Source organism: Ciconia boyciana, chromosome 10 (assembly GCF_034638445.1).
Source record: "Ciconia boyciana chromosome 10, ASM3463844v1, whole genome shotgun sequence".
Taxonomy (NCBI): Eukaryota; Metazoa; Chordata; class Aves; order Ciconiiformes; family Ciconiidae; genus Ciconia; species Ciconia boyciana.
In genome coordinates, this window is record NC_132943.1 from 27,460,549 (window position 1) to 27,479,445 (window position 18,897).

The 18,897-nt window shown below is 38.8% G+C and overlaps 1 protein-coding gene across 5 annotated transcripts in view; it reads right to left on the reverse strand.

The window, feature by feature from the left end:
- Positions 1 to 12,909: 12,909 nt before the first annotated feature.
- CWC22 (CWC22 spliceosome associated protein homolog) overlaps positions 12,910 to 18,897 on the reverse strand; it is a 34,949-nt gene continuing 28,961 nt past the window's right edge. For 4 of the 5 annotated variants that reach the window (XM_072874635.1, XM_072874636.1, XM_072874638.1 and 1 more), the window contains exons 18-20: positions 18,424 to 18,525; positions 18,128 to 18,324; positions 12,913 to 15,337 (exon numbers count right to left, since the gene is read on the reverse strand). In XM_072874635.1, the coding sequence (XP_072730736.1) occupies positions 14,751 to 15,337; positions 18,128 to 18,324; positions 18,424 to 18,525 (886 nt within the window). In that variant the 3' untranslated portion in view covers positions 12,913 to 14,750. Of the gene's footprint in view, positions 15,338 to 18,127; positions 18,325 to 18,423; positions 18,526 to 18,897 lie in introns of all 5 variants that reach the window. The other variant, XM_072874639.1, reaches the window with a different exon arrangement.

Below are 18,897 nucleotides of genomic sequence, written 5' to 3' on the forward strand. Positions count from 1 at the left end.
AGTTCTCTCTCACATAGAAACTTTTCCTTTTCCGTGCTAAAACTTCTTTTTTTTCTTCCTTTTCTTTTTCTGTCAAAAGATAACTGTTTCAGAAAAATACAAGACAAAACCCAAACCTAACTTAAGTAGTTGCATCCATACAAAATCTGAATGGAGACCAGGTCTAAGAATATTTAAAGGACAAGCTGCAGCTGTGCTTGTTTAATTTTAGCAGAAATGTGAGGAATTGCATCAATAGGGTGGATGTCTCTTAGACACACTGCATGAGTCATATGAATCAGTCTACCGGGCACAGTAATTGGACACCTGCAAGAGCATGCTTCTGCCGTAAGAACAGCACAGAATGAGAAACAAAAGGTGACCAAGAACAAGATTTAGATTATTCTGATTTCCTACTTCCATAGTTTTTTTATGCCTGCGTACGTATATTCATTTGAGTTCCAGAAAGTTACTTCTGCTTAAGCAGTAGGAGGGATGGATATATTATGTAGACATACCATTTTTAAAATACACATGGATTTCATGCATAGCGTTGAGACTGGATTATACTATTGGTTAAAGAGTAATATTGCAATTACTGAATTTTAGTTGGCAGATAATACAGTAAAATAACTTTGGGAAACTTAAGATGGGTTCCTCATTTTAAAGATTAATTTTAATATGCAGCCTTGTAATTACATTGTATATTTTAAAAAACCCAGCACAATGTATAATTAAATAGCTACTTAGTAAACATACAACCCAACAGCCTTACAAAATTATATCCCTGCAATTACTGTATTTGCCACTAAGTCCCACAACAATTTTTAAATAATGACTCTTTCCTTGGATTGTTTGTATGGATCCCGTACATTAAGATTTTAGGAGGAGATTAATTCTGATAGAATAGAAATATCAACACTTGAATTCTACATCTCATTTCCTCAGGGTTTATAACTCAGCTGAAAAAATAGTTAGTTTTTTCTCCAGGCACATTTTCATTAATTCATTTACTCGCTCATTCTGTAGAAAAAAAGACAGCAATAGACGCAGCTTAATTATATACTAAACAGATCAAAAGCTGCCTCCATATGATTACACAGTTCCAAAAAAGAACAGTCACCAAAATAGTATCCACCAAACCAAATCACATCTGATGTAACCACAGAGAAGCAAATCAAACCTCATGTGCAAGGTAAAATCTGCGCTACTGTGAGATCTGTCTTCTCTCTAAGAAGAGGCTTAGCATGTACAAAAAAAGCATAGCTTCAGCACTGTCAAAAGAAAAAGCAGAATGGGAAGCTCTCAGATCTCAGAAGCAAATTGCTTAGACTACAGTTGCAAAAAAAAGCCGCACCTAGTCTTGTACTGGTGGATTTCTTACCACACCGAGCTCCTCAGATAGCAATGACGTTGTTGGAGCAGCGGGAAGGTGGTCTCTGTGAAACCCTTCCCATCACTGTGCCAGATACGGGGCTGAGCCACCCTTGTGGTCAGAGATCTCTGCAGGGCATGCAGGCCTGAGGCACTGGTTTATAACATGTGCCAGGCACCGTGCTTCCTCAGAACTAGTAAAAAATATATCACGATGTTTCTATTTCATGAAGCCTCTGTTGGCTGTAGAACAAATCTCTCTCCTGGGTGTTGTGAGTGCCAGTGACAGGCTGTAAGGAAATACAGCAGCGGTCCCAGGGATAACGATAAGACGCAGGGATCTCTGGACGCTTTTCAAGGCCTATTATAAGTTTTGGAGAATGTGCAGATTTTGGTACCAGATCTACTGCCTGTGCCAGAAAGGGGAAACAAATTCCCCCTTAGCTCCTACCATGTCCATTTGATGGAAGCTCCAAGGGGAACACTAATGAATGTTCTGCCTTCCACGAGGATAAGAGAATGCTTCAGTGCACAGATACACATTTATCTACAAAACAACAAATGCAGTTTATATATTAAGGAGGTTTTATCAAAGTTGGTCCACCCTGTCATTATGCTGAAAGAAATAAATTGAATGGAATTTGAATAACTTAAGGTAAATGAGCTATTAACCTACAGGACATTTCACCAAATGATTCATGTGCACTCGCTCTTTCCCTCTTCCCTCTCCCTTCACCGTAAAGGTGAAATGAATGACTAAGTTGATCAGGACACCAGCAATCGTGGCTGCAGCAGTGTTCAGCAGAAATGAAAAACAACCTTCCTTACACTAAACAATCCGGATATATTAAAACAGTGGGATTTTTTTTTACATTTGCACAACATGGGCAACTAGGAAAGAATCAAGCAAGACACTGGGTAGTCTCATTTTCTTATAACAAGAAATCCCTATTGGAAACAGCCATAGAAACGAATGAATTAATTCTGGGATCAGATTGAGAGGAAGACAAAGTGATGCTCTGCTCAGATCTACACCTACACAAAGTCCCTATCTCTCACAATTTTTAGCTCATTAGCAACAACTTTTCATATTTCTTTTCCCAGTAAGGACAGGAAAGCGTCTCTTTTGAAAATATGTGACAGTCTGGCAACTGCATGGCACAGACAGGCTGTTGTGTCTCAGCAAAGGAAACGATATACGACATGCCTGTCTGTAATGCAAGCCATCATCCCACAAAACTGTACAACCTCCACCGATTCCCTTTGGAGCTTAAAATCTTCATGACAGCAAAAGTAGCAGGGAGACGGGCTCCCCCTAAGAGCCTGCGTTCGTTCTTTCTTTGCAGTAGAATGAGGAATACTAAACAGGCAAGAAAAAAAAAATTATTTTCTCAAGAGCTCTTTGCAGCTGCAGCTTGGTCACCGCCTGTCGCAGTCCTTGTTGTGCGGGCCAGCAGGGCAGCATCGGCCCTTCTGGCCAAAGGCTGGAGTCGTACCTGGCTCTCAGCTGATTAAAGCAAGCGGAGTTTCTGTGTGAACCTTGCACCAGGTGGTCCCTTCTGATTGAATAATGTAAGTCTTTAACAAAAAAATCCCTGCTCCCCCTACAGAATTTTGCTATGACAAAAAATATTTCAGTCATTTTTTCTCTGCCCTATCTACTTCTACAAGTAAAACTGGTATCAACTGGGGGAATCGCCTCCCCTCTCCTCTTGAAATCAGGCTGTATTTTTGGGGGTAGTGCTGGATACCTGTCTCTTGGGATTATGAATATCTGTTTCCTGGTTTTTACAGCAAATACACCAATCACATCTGAAAGTTAAGTATGCAGTATTTTGCTGTTTCATGTTGCAAACTACAACCCTGTTTAAAACCAATCATTAAGATGAGGATCTAGAAATAATATAAAGCAGGAGGAGAGAACTTGCTTACAACTCTGTAGGGAGAAGGGAGCAAGAAATCTGCAGAACTGACTGGGAAGATGCAGCCAGCCCTGGCTGTCCAGCTCTGAGCTTCTCTGGCACAGACTGTGTGCATGAAGAGCACGTGTGTACCCCAAATACAGCCCATTGTATGCCCTGTTGGCTACAATAAGGGAGTTTATAGCCCAGGAGATTGTTTCCTGTTCCTGTGTGAGCTTGTATCAGTCACCCCGGGGGTCCCGCATGCTCTCCTCAGGGCTGCCTCAGGTAGGATCCGAGGAGGACCCAGTGCCGCGGAGCAGTGCTGGGCTCCAGCACCAGGCTGCTTCTGGGACATCGCCCACCCTCCCTCCCGAGGGTCCGCTTCCCTCGGCTGCCAGCCAGTCCCCTCATCCTGCCCTTGGCTCAGCGGGCTGGAGGGCTCAGAGAAGGGCCCGGTCAAGCACTCCACAATAAAGGCAGGCGGAGAGCGAGCAAAGGAGATGGCAGCGCTGTCCTCGGCCTTGCACTCAAGCCTTTTTGCATGTGACATTCTCCCTGTGCATCTCTGCGTCTGGGGTAACACATGGGCTGACAGTAGGTTAATAAATCCAGAGGGACTAATGCTGTGTTCACACTTCCTCCTGCTTTTGTCACCTGCTGTAGCTCGTCAGGGACACAGCAGCTCTGTAGTGTCTACTTGTGATCAAACAAAGCAGTTCAAGGGATTAAAATGGTTTTCAAGAAGTAAAATATTTTATTTCACTGCTTTTTTTGGTCCTTGGCATGAAACAAATTAAACTGTAGGTGTTCGGGAAGTACTTTCAAATGAAGCTGCTCAGCCACCTGGAGCCACAACAAGGGAGAGGATTTTTTCACACCCAGTCTCTTTATCTTATTCATTTAAATACCTTTCCCTTTAAATACCTTTTTAGATGTACTTGAACTTAAAGTCCTTGAATTATCCCCTTGGAAAGATTTTCATCTTTTCTTCAACCATTTAATCTTTTAATTCGAGTTGTCAGTTGTATAAATTGTATCCAAGGTCTTTAGGGGAATTATTGACCTCATTTTTAGTTATATGATAAATAGTCAGTAAAAATTAAAAGTATTAACTCAAATGTAATTATAGGAACTACCAAAAGATATACAAGGGAACCTACTTGGAATAATCTCATTCATCTGGACTTCCAAAAGCCTTTAACAGGTCCTGCACAAGAGGCTATTAAAGAAACCAACCAGCTGTGAGGTAAAGAGATCAGGGATTTGAAACATGGTGCTAGAATATAAAGCATACAAAGACACGGCCAATATTCTGTATGGCAATAGGTTAACAGTGAAACAGTCCCAAACCCATGTCCTAACATTGTGTAGTACTGCTAGCTATCACTCAGCTTACTTGGAACAAAAGTGATAAGAAACTAAAGAACTTGAATTAATTGAAAGGACAACACAATGACAGCTGAAAGTCATTGTTGACAAGAACAGGGTAATGGACATTAGAGGAAGTCTTGTGAATTATTCATACAAGTTTGGTGTACCAATTGTGGAAGAAAGACCAGAGCATCACTATGGACAGCTCAATCTCCCCAATCAGTGTTCAGTGGCTGTCAAAAAGCAAACATACAGACCGTTCCAAAGCATAAGGAAAAGCAAAAAAAAAAAAAAACAAAAACAAACCAGAAAATACAATGTCATTTTTGAAAATCAGTGGTATGGTCCCATCAACTGGGATGCTGTGTTTGATGGCCCCAGAGTACAATGTAGAATCACAGAAGACAGAGTGAGAGAGAAAGGAGAGGGAATAAAAATGATTATAGGCTGTGAAGGCTTTCCTTCTGAAATGAAACTCTGAAGAAGTGTTTACAGAAAAGATGAATAGAAAAGCACTTAGCCCTGGACACTGGCAATAATGAATATTATATGGAAGAGAAAATGAGCACTTCTTACCCTGTCTCATAACAGGAGAGACATTCAACGAAAATGAAAACAACACATTTAAAACAGATTACAGCTTTTTTCTTTTAATGTTGTAGACGATTCCATAATAATAGTCTGCAAGATTTGTGGCATCTTCTTCTGAAACACTGACTGATAAGGAACTAAATATTTCACATGTAATTCAGAACAATCAGGTGGAAGAGAAAGCTTATTAAGAAAATAAAAGGGGCCTTCTGGAGACATGAGGTTCCCCCCCTTTTAATTTATTTTTATAAAAAGAGATTATAACGGTCTTCACAGGAAAAGGAAAGACTGGAGTTATTAGGAACAAGAAAGAAGATGGAGTTAAAGCCAATGCTAGGGTTAAAGTGCAAATTAAACCTGTCATTCAAATGAGAATTTCACAGACTGATGACAACTGCCATGCAACTAACCTTGAAATTCACTCTCCCTCAACTGGAGTATGATATACAGATCATTAAAACAATTGGTCTTCACACCGTATTTTCTTTATAAACTACAGTGAAACTGCAATTATGGAAATAAAGCCTTCCTATAAATAGTGTGAAACAAAGAAAGCTTTTGATTATATATGCACCCAAAATGAAGCAGACCTCGAGTCTTGGGTAGCAACCCTGTGCACTAAACCCATTCATTGCTCCTTACCACATCGGTAATCACAGTCACACAGACCACAGGATGCGCCACCCATCTTCCCCGGGTATACTCATCTTGACCTGCATACTGTTCTAGTTAAGCTTCAACTTCAGTTACTCCTGGAAAGGAAAGTATAATTGCATGTATATAAAACATCAGAATGTGACACCAAAATATATGCTAACAATGCTGGTATCTGTAATCCCTCCTTTTGAAGTGCTTGTCATTAGGGACTGTAAAAAAATACACGTTTTCCACTTTGGTGGCATTATATTACACCATATATCACCACAGAACCTCAGTTAATGTACCACATACAATTTTTTTTTCCAGACAGATTTCACAACATCAAGATACGAATATTTTGTACTGTTTAACAGGGTATAGATGAAAAATAATGTTTAGGAGCTATTCAGATAGTACAGTGATAAAGCCCATCACACAGAGTATAAATAGCTGAAATTTATTCCAATGAACTATATTAATTCACACTTACAACTAATCTTAAGCTCTTACGTACAAAGAGAATGAAAATAGAAGACTTTGTATGCAAGTGTAAGTGTGTGTTTATACATGTGTGGAAAATTGAAGTACACTTTTCCCATATGTCTGCGCCTCTGTAAATAGAGAGCTAAAAATGAAACGGGAGGAAAGAATTACTTTGCAAAATGAAACAAACTGACTCTGTGTGCATAGGGATGAATTTAGCCTGAGGTTCCACGAGGAGCACGGAGGCCGCGTCCTTCCCTGCCATGGGCGTAGCAACGAACCCATCCTCACAGTTTCTCCTCACAGCCATAATCACATAAATACACTCAGCAAGAGTGGAGGAAATGATGGGCTGTGAAGCACTTGCGGATGACATCTCGAATTCTCATTTCAAACAGGTACAGTGATCAAAACAGGCTGATGCACCACCTCTCTTCTACAAAGAGGTATAACAAGGGTTTTTTCTGTGCAGAGAAGAGAGGACAGGAAGGAACAGAGCTGCAAAGGGACATTTTTTTTTTCCAAATGCATATTTTCAGTTTCTCATTTCAATCACTGATCAAGTAAGTCACTTGGTTTCAATTTTTTTCTTAAGCACTTTTGTGTTCCACCTCTGGTGACTCATAACAAAGTGTGTAGCACAAGAAGAAGGGGGCCCTGTGAATCTAATCAAAGAATGAGAGCCTACGGACCAGACATCCAACCTCAAGGCCTGAACAAAGGAAGCTTATTCATTAAAAGTGTGTGTCCCATTCCAGGCAGTCATCACTTAAGTATTCCTTCCTCATAGGAAGCCACAAAGGCTGTCTGCACCCTTAGCATTCTGATCTAATAGATCAGCTTTTCAACTGGCTATTTCAACCTCTAAATGAACGCAACTTTCTGTCCACCATGAAAGCCCCCTGACCCTGAAGTCTGTTAACACAGGTTAACAGACAGAGGAGACCCAGAGAAGGCCGCACAAAACCCTATTGACTTCTTAAGCCTGCTTCTCAAGGTGTATATACACACACCAGACTGGGGGCACGAGATGCCATTTTTAAAAGGGAACAGAAAGAGGCGACCATCTCTTCCTTTCTGAGGGACACATGGGAGGCAGGAAGGGGAGGACAGTTTGAGAGAGATCTGTGGTGCATTTCCTTGAAGAAGCACGTTTAACACGCCCAGCAGTAAGGGGTGATGGTAAGAGAGGGAGGATGGCATTCCCACTAAGACTGAAACAGCAAAACAAAGGGCTGCTGTCAGCCACATAACTGGGACCAGTTGTGAATTGGTGTAATCTTTCTCCCTTCAGTGCCACTGGCCCACATCATTTTTCCAAGGGAATTTTCAAGTTCTTTGACTATTTGGGCACTTCTGTTCATCACCAAATGAAAAATTGGGACACTTCACAATTTCACGAGACATCCACCTATGACTGAGAACCAGGAAGAAGATGGAGGAGGAAAGTATTTGCAAAAGCTAACCTTGGTGTAATGAAGCTATTCCCTCTGGACTCTCGTTATAGCCAAGAGAGGCTCTTTCAGTTCATAGCATGCTGCAGAGGTTTTCTTCGCCTATGACCCATAAAGCAGCCACGGTAGGTTAGACTCACAGGGCTCAAGCCAGCCATTGTGAAAACCTCTGTGCGTGTGAACAGCTGACCAGACCTACCGCTTACCTTGCTTGAAACATTACTGGAGCAACGATCACCAAAATGGACATCAACATAACATGCCCAGCTCTGAACTTGCATGGTGAGGGATGACAGGGAGGGGACTATTGGATGCATCTTCCTCCTAATAGCCTTGCCCAGGTACAGGGGATGGGTAAATGGGCTGGCCAGCAAACACCTCTTTCCATGAGCTTCTGCATGAGCTTTTACAGCCAAAGGACTCAGGCTGATTACATAGCCTGCCAGTGAGAAGATACCAACACCTAGTATTCCCTACAGACACACAGGAGCCTATAGGATCCAACCCTATGCTATATGTTGACCCGTCTTTACTTTTTCTGCTGGTACTAGTACCACCACAGCTCCTCTGAGGGAATATTGGCATTCACGAGACCCTTCAATTGCCTCTTTATCTAAATTCAGAAACGTGTAAAACTCCATCAATGCTTCTTCCTAGCAAAGGTGGTGCAAAATAAAGGCAATCAGAACGAAACATTTACAAATATGAGACTGATCAACCTCATCAAATTTGCAATTGTCTTGTAGCTCACTATTCCGAGGTAAGGAGAAGGCAAGAAGCATGCTGCACGCTTCTTCTTTATGGTATGTGTGCGCACACACTGTTCCTTTAGCCAAGCTATCCTTTAAAGATCATTTTTTGATGCATTATGCAAGCGATATATAGTAAATTTTTGATGTGTATTTTTGGCATTATGCTTTTCTAAATGGCTAACACTGCATGTGATAAAGAACAAAGTTCAGAAGTGCTAGAAAAAAAATGGGAAAACTAACTAGAGCAGGAGAAAAATGAGGAAAAGCCTAATGAGAGTAAGAATACTGAGCAACGCAAACACAGTCAATACAGGAGCAGCATCTGTAACGAACCAGATGAAAGGTCTTCTTCCTCTCCCTTTTACATCAATGAGCATCTCTCCAATTAGCTTAAGTATTACTCCAGGCCAAAAAAGGATGCTGAAGGTTTCCAGTCTTCATGAGATAGAGTGGGCTTATCCATGGGGACTTGAAAAATATAAGGAATCTTCAATTTAAACCAAATTTAGGTAAGTTAGTGACAAAGGCATTTTTACACAGCTTTTTATTATACAAAAAGCCCAGAATCTGAAATTGCACAAGAGATTTCACAGCTGTGACTGAGGCATGGATTACCTCCAAAAGAATAGGTAAGCAACTGAAAAGATGCCAGGGCCCCAGCAATTTTAAAGGGAGAATGCACATTTCAGTTAAGTAATTAAGGAGCAATACCAGTCAACAGGCTACCACCGCTTGGCATTGCACCTACGCTCCTGTGTCAGACCAGCTTTGGCCTCGCTTCCTTACCTGCCACGAGCACCCTGTCACTGAAGACAAAAATGCTCTTGTTTCTGGAGCTTTGCATCCTCTTCCACGGCCTTGCGCTTTCCCCCACCCCCTTCTTTTAAGAAATGTTGCAGCTTATTTTCTCCCTCAGGAAAATTTTTGGTCCCTACTTTATTTTACAAAATAATGGAAGAAGATACCTCAAAATGGACATAGCTGAAACAGAGTCAAAATGTGACAGTTTATTTTCTTAATGGACTTGTCTGTTTTATGGGTTAACAAACCGTTTTCCCAACAACACTAAGGTTTTAAGTTGCACCCCCTCCCCTTTTTTTTTTTGTGAAGTTAGGAGACAATGCTTGATGATAGTCATGAGTAGACAAGAAAAGAAAATCCCTGACTCTAGTCTCAGCCAAATTATAGACTTGCTTGAGGAAAACATATAAAAAGCAAAACATCTCTGAAGTGACCTCAAGTTTTTCCAGAGTATAAAGTAATATTTTGCTCATGCCGCTTTTAACCTAGTAATACATGTTTTATGTAGAGTTTTAATTAAAATACCCCTCTATTCTGCATTTTGACTTCACAATTTCTTAAAAAAATATTTTTACTAATAAAAAAGCTTTTTAAAAAATACTAACTTACCTAATTGAAAATAAATTGCAGGGCAAGTTTCCCTGCTCTCTGAACGTTATTACAAAAACTGGAGTCAATTCTGTCTGCTAGCATAATAGACTCTTGTTTTTTTAGATTCTCCAAGAAAATTAGCCTTATGGTTAGGCACATTTCCTCAACGCTGGAAGATAATTCAAAGTAGTTTAAGAATGGTGAATGAAGATGAGCTAGTGTCTTCTTTTGTATTCATAAAACTGTACAAATTTAATGACAGGGAGGCACTTAAATTGCTACTGGAGCTTGAAGTGTCCACCCAAGCTCATGTATTTTTTGGTGGCTGACGTGCTAAGCTATTTTAGACTATAGCCTGCATTCAAAAGTTAAGAAAAGTTATGTTACTGGAGCCTTAAGTAAACTAAAGAACACCATACTCCTAGGTTAAAACAATATACCATCGAAATCTAATTAGTACTACTAGTAATTTTCAAAACGACTTTAATTTTCAATATGTACATGATCCACTTGTAAAATTCATTTAACATGAACAATGCAAACAGAAAAATATCTTTGTAATCAGGTTCCCATTCCCATGCAGAACTGTGGAGATGAACTATCTAGAATTTGAAGACTGCAATACTGCTTAAATAGCAGCTAAAACTGCTTTAGAAATCATGATCCATTAATGACAATTTTAAAGTATTTTTAACAAAGAGAGCAGTTAGATACATTTCGGGACAAAACTAACTGCTCTCATACTATGAGGTCATATTTTGATTATTTATATAACAAGACAGTCTAAACAGTGGTAGTCCTTTTTTCCCCAAAAAACACTCTTTAGACTTGAGTATATGAATAACCAAGCTTCACAGACCTTGCTCCAAATAAAATTACAGTTAGAGAACGGAATTATGGTTCTTACAAATACCACAAACACTTCAGTCAAGATTTATTCCTACATGGATGGTGAATTCACTGTGAGTCAGCAGCTCCTCTCTACAACACCCAATGCCACCACCATGAGGAAACTCAGAAAGTCGGCCAGGGACCCCTCAGCAAAAGGGATGCAGTCTCTTCTACTGTATCTATGAACTTGGATATTACAACCACTTCTGAAAGGTAAATTTTAAGCACACAAGATCAGAACAGGTCGTCACAAGTTCCTTCCCAAGCATCTTTTTGGTTTGTACCAGCTCAGACCCAGCTGAGTCTGGAAGTTTCCTCTAGCAGCTGTTCCCCTTGACAGGCAAAAGCGGTTCGTACATGCAGCCCTGCCCAACAGTAACTCACACCTGAACGCCGAGCAGCATGAGGGACTGTGGGAGCCAACCCACGAAGCTGATGACAGTTCCATGTTCAAACACACCGTGAAGACCAAGGCCAGATGCCCAACACCGCATTGCTATGAACACCCTCACTCGTAACGCACTTTTAAGTCCGGGGGTATAGGTTGCTAGTTATAGGGCCAATGAACAGCACATTTCTCTGACAGAACGTTTTCACTCTTCGGAGTCAGGAGCACTTGTGACTGAAACTTGCAGTTCAGTAAGACCAAAGCAGCTTAGTACTTTCTTTATCTGAGAGGCAGCCAAGCCATTACCTGAACACAGGTAATAATAATAATAAGGTGACTTCTGATAGCACAGGTCTATTAAACAAAGTCATAACCAGACCCAATTGCAGAAAGCTAAGGCTAGGCTGTTTCAATCATGCTTTTAAGTAACAAGGATTAACAACTGAGCAAAATACTGAAGAATGACTTACAGCCAAGCCTTACAGCCAAAACTACTATTCAAAACACAACCTAGAGCTGTAGTATTAATTATAGACTAGACGCATGAATCACTTCATTGCTGTGCATGGTCTACAAGTAGCTGCTACTGCTGAGGAAAGCCCAGGGTGACTGTGGATCGCTCAGCTCTACAGCTATTGAGTCCATGGACTGAAAACAAGCAAACCCCCAAAATCTTGTGTCAGTGTGCAACTCCTGGAACACCCTCATTTTGAATACTACGCAGTATTTTGACGTCTTTTCCCTTATAAAGAATATAGGAAAACAAATAAATAAATAAAGGGCAGGAGGACTGATCAGGGCTATAGAGCAGTCCCACACACAAGGAGAGATTACAGGTGAATTTTAACTTCTGGAAAAGAAATGGCAAAGAATGTACAAGTTTAGGTCTACAAAAAGCACACGCAAGATGGCAAGCAGGATACAACTACAAACCGTTGTTCAGAAAATGCATCAGAAAGCAGCAAATGAAAGTGATCAGGCAGAAGCTATAAAAAAAACGTACTTTTACACATTCTGTACAGTAAAATACTGGAACTCCTGGCACAGGATGCTGCAGAATCCCCCCCAAATAAGTTGAAGAATTAGGCCACTTAATGGGCGAGCCCTTATTCAGAGATGCACATAGTGCCTCTGGCTCACGAAGCCCTTAAGCAACAGTCTGCCAAAGACTGGGAATGCCCTGGGTATTACCGACCAGCGTCGGTACTGGCTCTGGGCTGGGGGCACTTCTGGTGTGCCACAGCAGCACAGCCACTCTGCCAAGCACGCATCTGTTAACGTGCGCGCATCGGAACTACTGCTCATTGTCTTACTGCTTTTAGCTAACATTAACCTGCTCATAGTAGTAATGGTAGAAATAACAGCTATTTTTAATAGGTCATTCTATTAAATATCTATTAGTATTTTTGGAAATGAAAAAGAAAAACACACCAGGAAATTGTAAATGCAGCTAAGACCCCAGCTCAAGTCCTAATCTCATCCTCTCCCTTTTTTCACCACCAAAGCACACTGTTTTTATCAGGTAGTATGACATAACACAAAAAATTGGAGATGTTTAAGCTGGCATTTCCTGATCAGCATGTCTGAGATCAAATGCTTTATTTTTTAATAAATGTTTTATGTTTTCACATTTATTGTTTTAATATATTTCCATTTATTAAAGATGTAATTAACAAGCTTTTTAACTTGAACAGAGTATCTCAAAAGTTATGGGTTAATAGTATTTATGCTATTAAACCCATAAGATAGTAAAGGGAGTATTACTCTAGATAAATTAAGTTTGTACAATTAAACCATTATGCAGTACAGATAATTTTCAATAATGTTTGTAGAGAGCTATCAAAGCAGCATAACAATTATCAGTAGAATTTTTTAGAAAGCATTCTTTCAAATTAAGTTTTCTTGGAATTAACACACACTGCCAAAATGCACAAATCATTTTGAAAGTGAGAAGTGCGTTGGACAAAAAACCGCCACAGTTTAAACAACATATACCTCATGATGCCACTAAAGCATTTTTAGCTGTGTGGTATAACGAGATAGAAACCTTATTTTTCCTCTGCAATATGAGTTTATTTTCCATGCAAATGTTTTTGACTGAAAGTGTTTTATTACATGAAAGCTTGCAGAAATAAATTCTGTTAAACACAGAACAAATTCTAAAAATGTGACATTTTTCTTAGAAAAATGTTGTGACAAGATTTAGGCAAAACTGATCTATTTCCTTAGGAATTGTTCTATTTTCTGTTATAAAACAGCTCAAATATTTTCTATGCTTTATGCAAGATGAAATATGATTTACACATGAAGTGTAAGTTCTCATATGCCCAGCAATTGTGTTCATTTCACAAAGTAAAAAAAATAGTCTTACAGCATCAACAATTGCATAACATACAGCTATCACCTCTGTCTTTCCTACTGACTGTGTCCACACTATTTCCGATTTCATGCCAAAAGACTTTCAAAATTTTCCTTAGTTACTAATGAGATTTAGAGTCTTAACCAGATGATTTTGATTCATTACTCATACCATGAATGTTGAGCTACTTGCTTCAAATGACTCCAGGTAGAACAATTTATATTATAAACTGCTGCAGCAACTGAATTTTTTTTTTTGTAAACTTTGCTTGCAATGAACTTGAGCACTTCAAGCCATGTAGTTCAAAATGTCTAAAAAGATTTGAAACACCTCTTATTTCGATTTCTTATTTTATCATATACTAAGAAAGATGTTCCTTAAACACTTCCTTTGTAGGGCTAGAGTTGAAGTCTACAACTTTAAAATCAAATTCTTAGCTGAAAAAAAAAAAACCAAACAAACAACTTTTTTTTCCCCTGTCTCCAAGATCACAAGTGTAACTAGCTCAGGATGTTACAATATTAAAAAACATTGTGAAAAGTAACAGAACAAGTTGACACACTTTCAAATGTGACAATTAAAATAGCAATATTGCTTTTCCAATTTTTAACTCTTGAAGAAAAAAAAAAAATCAACTGAAGTATTTCCTGAAAATTTTGGCCAAACTAGCTTTCATGTTTGCGAAGCTGAAAGAATATACAGCTATAGAATGCCTGAAATGCTTGCGCTGATGTTTGAAAATTTTTATAAAGCTTTCTCATGTAACATTCACATTATAATCTGAAATTTTTATATTTATCACCCTAGCCTCAGTATCTGACTTCCAATTAGCAAGCAAAGTTAAAAACCAATGTTCTTTAGACCATAAAGTTACAATTACAAATACTTGAAACTAAGTGACAAAACCAGCCATTTCACTGAGATCTTAACGGTTTTATTCACAAAATAAACAGCTTCATCTTTCGAAAGGAAGAATTTAACAGCGACTCAATGCAGTAGTTATAAAAAAGTGGCACTGAAAATTTGAAAAAGTCTGATAAAATTTACAAATGCTTACAAATTTACTATTGCTTTGTACAAACATCTTTTTTTTAAAGAAAGTTCAGTAATAGATTTTAAAATACAGTTTTAACAGCTCAGAAATGCACTTTTATTTCAAACTCTGGTTAGGTATTATTTTCGTCTGTGTGGGGAATTCTCCCTTCGTCTGTCCTCGTTCTTTCTGGATTCTCTGTACTGGTCAGAATAACGGTTGTGCTTCTCTCGGTGTTTCTCTGAACCATTTCTGTATCGGTCTTCTTGTTCCTCCTCTCTTGGACTTGAATTATTATGGGCTCGCTCTCCAGATTTTGATCTTTCTCTTCTTCTACTGCGATGTCCATTATCTTTGCTCCAGTGTCTGTAATTTTCATCATCAGACAAAGAAGCTCTTCTCTCTGCTTTCTTTGGTTTTGAATTACTGTGCTTATTTTCTAGATCCTTACTTCTTTCATGGTTCCTATCCTTTCCACTATGGTAACTGTCTCTGCCGTTGGACTCGTCTCTGTGATGATATTTTGATACGTCATCTCTCCTGTGTGATTCTCTCACATTTCGGTGATTTCTTTCTGATTTGCTCTCAGTATCACTTCTTTCCTCTTGCTGCCTCCTTCCCATTTTCTTTTCAAGTGTTTTCCTTTTTTTTTCTTGGTTTTTCCTGGAAACTTTATCAGATTCTCTATTTTTCTTTTGCATTCTCTTTCTTTTGGCTTTAGGAACATCTGAAATTATAACAAGTTATGGGAATAAGGCTGCAGTTTAATTTAGTATGCTTAACTTGTTAAGCTACAGAGAAAGTTCTAGAGAGTTATTTTTTGTCAGGAAACTTTTGTGGGTATATATCTGGACAAAGGTTTCAAAATAATGAGCTTTGATTTTATTGCTTTTATTTGAAAAGGAAACTCCAACAAACCTGCTTCCCCCCCCCCTCAGTTAACTGGGTAAGAGAGAACAACTCAAATTCAAACAGATGTGGCTGCCACTCATGAGTATCCATCAGCAGGGCTTTTATCCCTTAGCTATCTGCAAGTGACACCTGACTTTCGAGAACCTCTACCCATCATCATCTGCTTGTTGACTTGATACAAAAGGACCAGGTATAGGCTGTAAAGTCACATATCAAAGCACTCTCACAAATAATTTGATTTAGAAAGATCACCTTTCCCAGACCATCCAGTCTCTTGAAATAGTTTACTTTTCCAATTACTTCCTGGAAAAGCTTATCAGTCAACGGAGACTAAAAACAGCACATGGGGAAAAAAATCTCCAACGCTACCCTATGAGGAAACAGAGGCATGCTGAAATGGCTTGAGATAGTGGTACCACAGCAACATAAAAATGGCCGTCTGGCTCATTTTCAGGAGAAATAGTGACAGCTTTGTCAACAATTTAAGATTAAAACTTGTGTATTTCTAAATACATGTAGTGCTCATGTCAGTGGAAGAGGCCTTACTATTCCTGTTTGCTCTTTATAAGGAACCTCTAGATTTCACTTGACAGTATTTATGAGTAAACACTGAAGTTACAGCCATTTAGAATAACCATTAATTCACCTTATTGTATGAACTAAAGTATCATAACAGCTAACTGTTTCTAATCACTTTTTGAAAATACCACAACCATAAATTGATTTAACAGTACATCAAATATCTGAGTTCTATAGCAGCTGGCTAGTTTCATGTCTGAACTAAGGCTTCCTGGCATTCTGATAAAATGGGATGATGGATCACTTCAGATACTGTTTAAAACACTTAATGTATTAAAATCTATTTTCCCTATTATTTTACATCCACCAGAATGCAGAAAAAGACCTGAGAAAGTAAAACAAAGGAACAAGCTGCTTTGATAACGGACAAATTTCACCCTGTTGGTCCTGTTTTGGTTGGAATGACCTCTCCAGAGCAGTGCTGAGCTAGCTGGTGAAGTTCCACACATTAACTGTCAGTCAGACAGTAATCTCTAATTTAGTTCTATGCTCAATTTCTAATCAGTTTTTCTATTTTCTCTTATATATTGCACTGTTAAAACACTGAAATACTGTAGCACATTCCTCTGAGAAATGTGTTTCAACTCTACCAAGTTATTTTAAAGATTTAAAAAGCTGCAAACACAGGAAGACTTGGAGTTATAGCTAGTAATGGACCCCAACCAAGTTTACCATTAAAGAATATAGTTATCTCCAATTAGTGTTCTGACCACTGTATTTAAGTGCACAAGAACCAGAAAAAAAAAAGTGAAACCAGGCTGCAAAGATATCAAAATGCAAGTTTTAAGGAATGTGTTCCTGAACAGAGAAAGAACAAGTAGAAAAAGGGAAGGTCCTAAACTTACAAGAATAAAGCGTTCATCCTAGCAGACTGCAGACTCAGTTGGTTTGTCACTAAGGACTTACCTCTCTGGTTCCTATCAAGCAGCTCAGCAGAGCTGCAGCTGTCTATGCAGGAGCCATCTGGCTCGCTGCTGAACCAACGCCTCCTCTGACCCTGTTTAACTGTGCCCTCCTCTAGTGCTTTGTCGTCATTAAACCAATTAATGCAATGACACACGAATCAGACTTTGTACAGTAAGACTGCTGGAGAACAAAAATGCATTTCCAAAGCATGAGCAGTTCACATGGCTTTTATTTTATTAATCAACATTTTCATTTCAAAGGCACTTAATAAATCAAATTAACTTTAAATCAGCAAGCTTCTGTACTATAGAAAGTCATGCTGTGTTATCATCTGCTCACATTATATACAATGGGGGAGACTGCATACACTAACTCATACCAGCATGTACTTTATGGACTAAGCAATGTTTATGACACTTCACGTCAAACAGAAGGTTCTACATCAGCAGAATGGTTTAAGATGCTAAACACTAATTATAATGCATAAAACTAGAAAACACTAAGTTGTCAGCAAAAGCTAATTCTTCCTTGGAGATTTCTCTACAGACAAGAGCCTTTACTATATCAACCCACAAACTCTTCCTGAGGAAAAGGAATTAGAAATGGAGACACAGAAGAATAATTCAGCTAGAACTGAACAATGTAATTTCTGACCCATGAAGAGACACATATTTACAGGGAAGGACCAGTAGTATCAAGCTCACTCAAATCAAACCAAGCCAAAAAAGAGTTGTAGTCTCTGCAGTTCACCAGCAAGCATCCCACAGAGATATTAATAGGGAATGACTCTAATCCCTCCATCCTCCACTAAACTGCAGTGATAGTACTGTGCAACAGGTATCAACTGTGTAAAAAAGTAATCTACAAAACAATGTTCCTCAGATATTTAAGTCTCTAAAAATGGAACTCAGTTTTTCTAAATTATAAAATAAATTTCCATTAACAATATTTAGTATTTTAAAACTTGTAAGTTTAAAAAAATTGATTAGTTTTTAAACCAGAGAAACCAACACTATCTCTAGCTAGTTCTTCCTCAAAACAAGCACACAGAAATAGAAATAAATAGGTGTACAGAAGTAAATAAAAGAGAAGTAAATAGTTGTAGCTAGTGTTTAAGTACCTGAGTCACTGCTGTTGCCACTGCTAGATGAGGAGTCACTGCTGCTGGATGACTCTGAGCTACTACTGCTGCTGTCAGAATCAGAATCTGAGGAAGAGTCTGTCTCTGAAGATGAAGAGGAATCTGATGACTCGACATCTTGTTTCTGTGTCATTATCATCTTTGGTGCATTTTTAAGATGCTCCCGTAATTCATCTCTAATTAAGGGAAAAAAAAATTGTTTTTTGATTTTTTTTTTTGGCAGCGGGGAGGGGAGAGAAGGAAAGTAAATATCAAATCAGAAAAGCGTTCCTCACGTTAGTCCTCCAAGGCCAATAGAAGTGAAGAAATTGATGGCAAAGCGAGTGTTTCTTGGGTTATCCCGAGGCAACAATCCCTCAAAGAAAGGCTGCAATGTTCTGATGAAAACAAACATCTAAATTAAACACCATGCCAGCTTACCATTAATTCTCATTGACATTAATAAACTGAAAAAGAAAGTGTATGGATCTCCATAGGGCAGCAAAAGTTATCTCTGCATGCATTTTTCAATACTTTCATTGTTTATATCTGTGATGTATCTGATCAAAATGCTATTTAAAAACTTGCTTTTTTAAGAATGAAAATTTATGAAAATTTTCTCTTATGAAAATATAAGCTTCTTCACACACAGAAGAATTACATACATACTGTCAGATTATGACAACAGGAACCCTGATTTTGTGAAGCCCTGAAGAGACTTGTGAAATCGCAGTAGCCTGTGATAGCAAAGGATAATACTCGTTGACCAA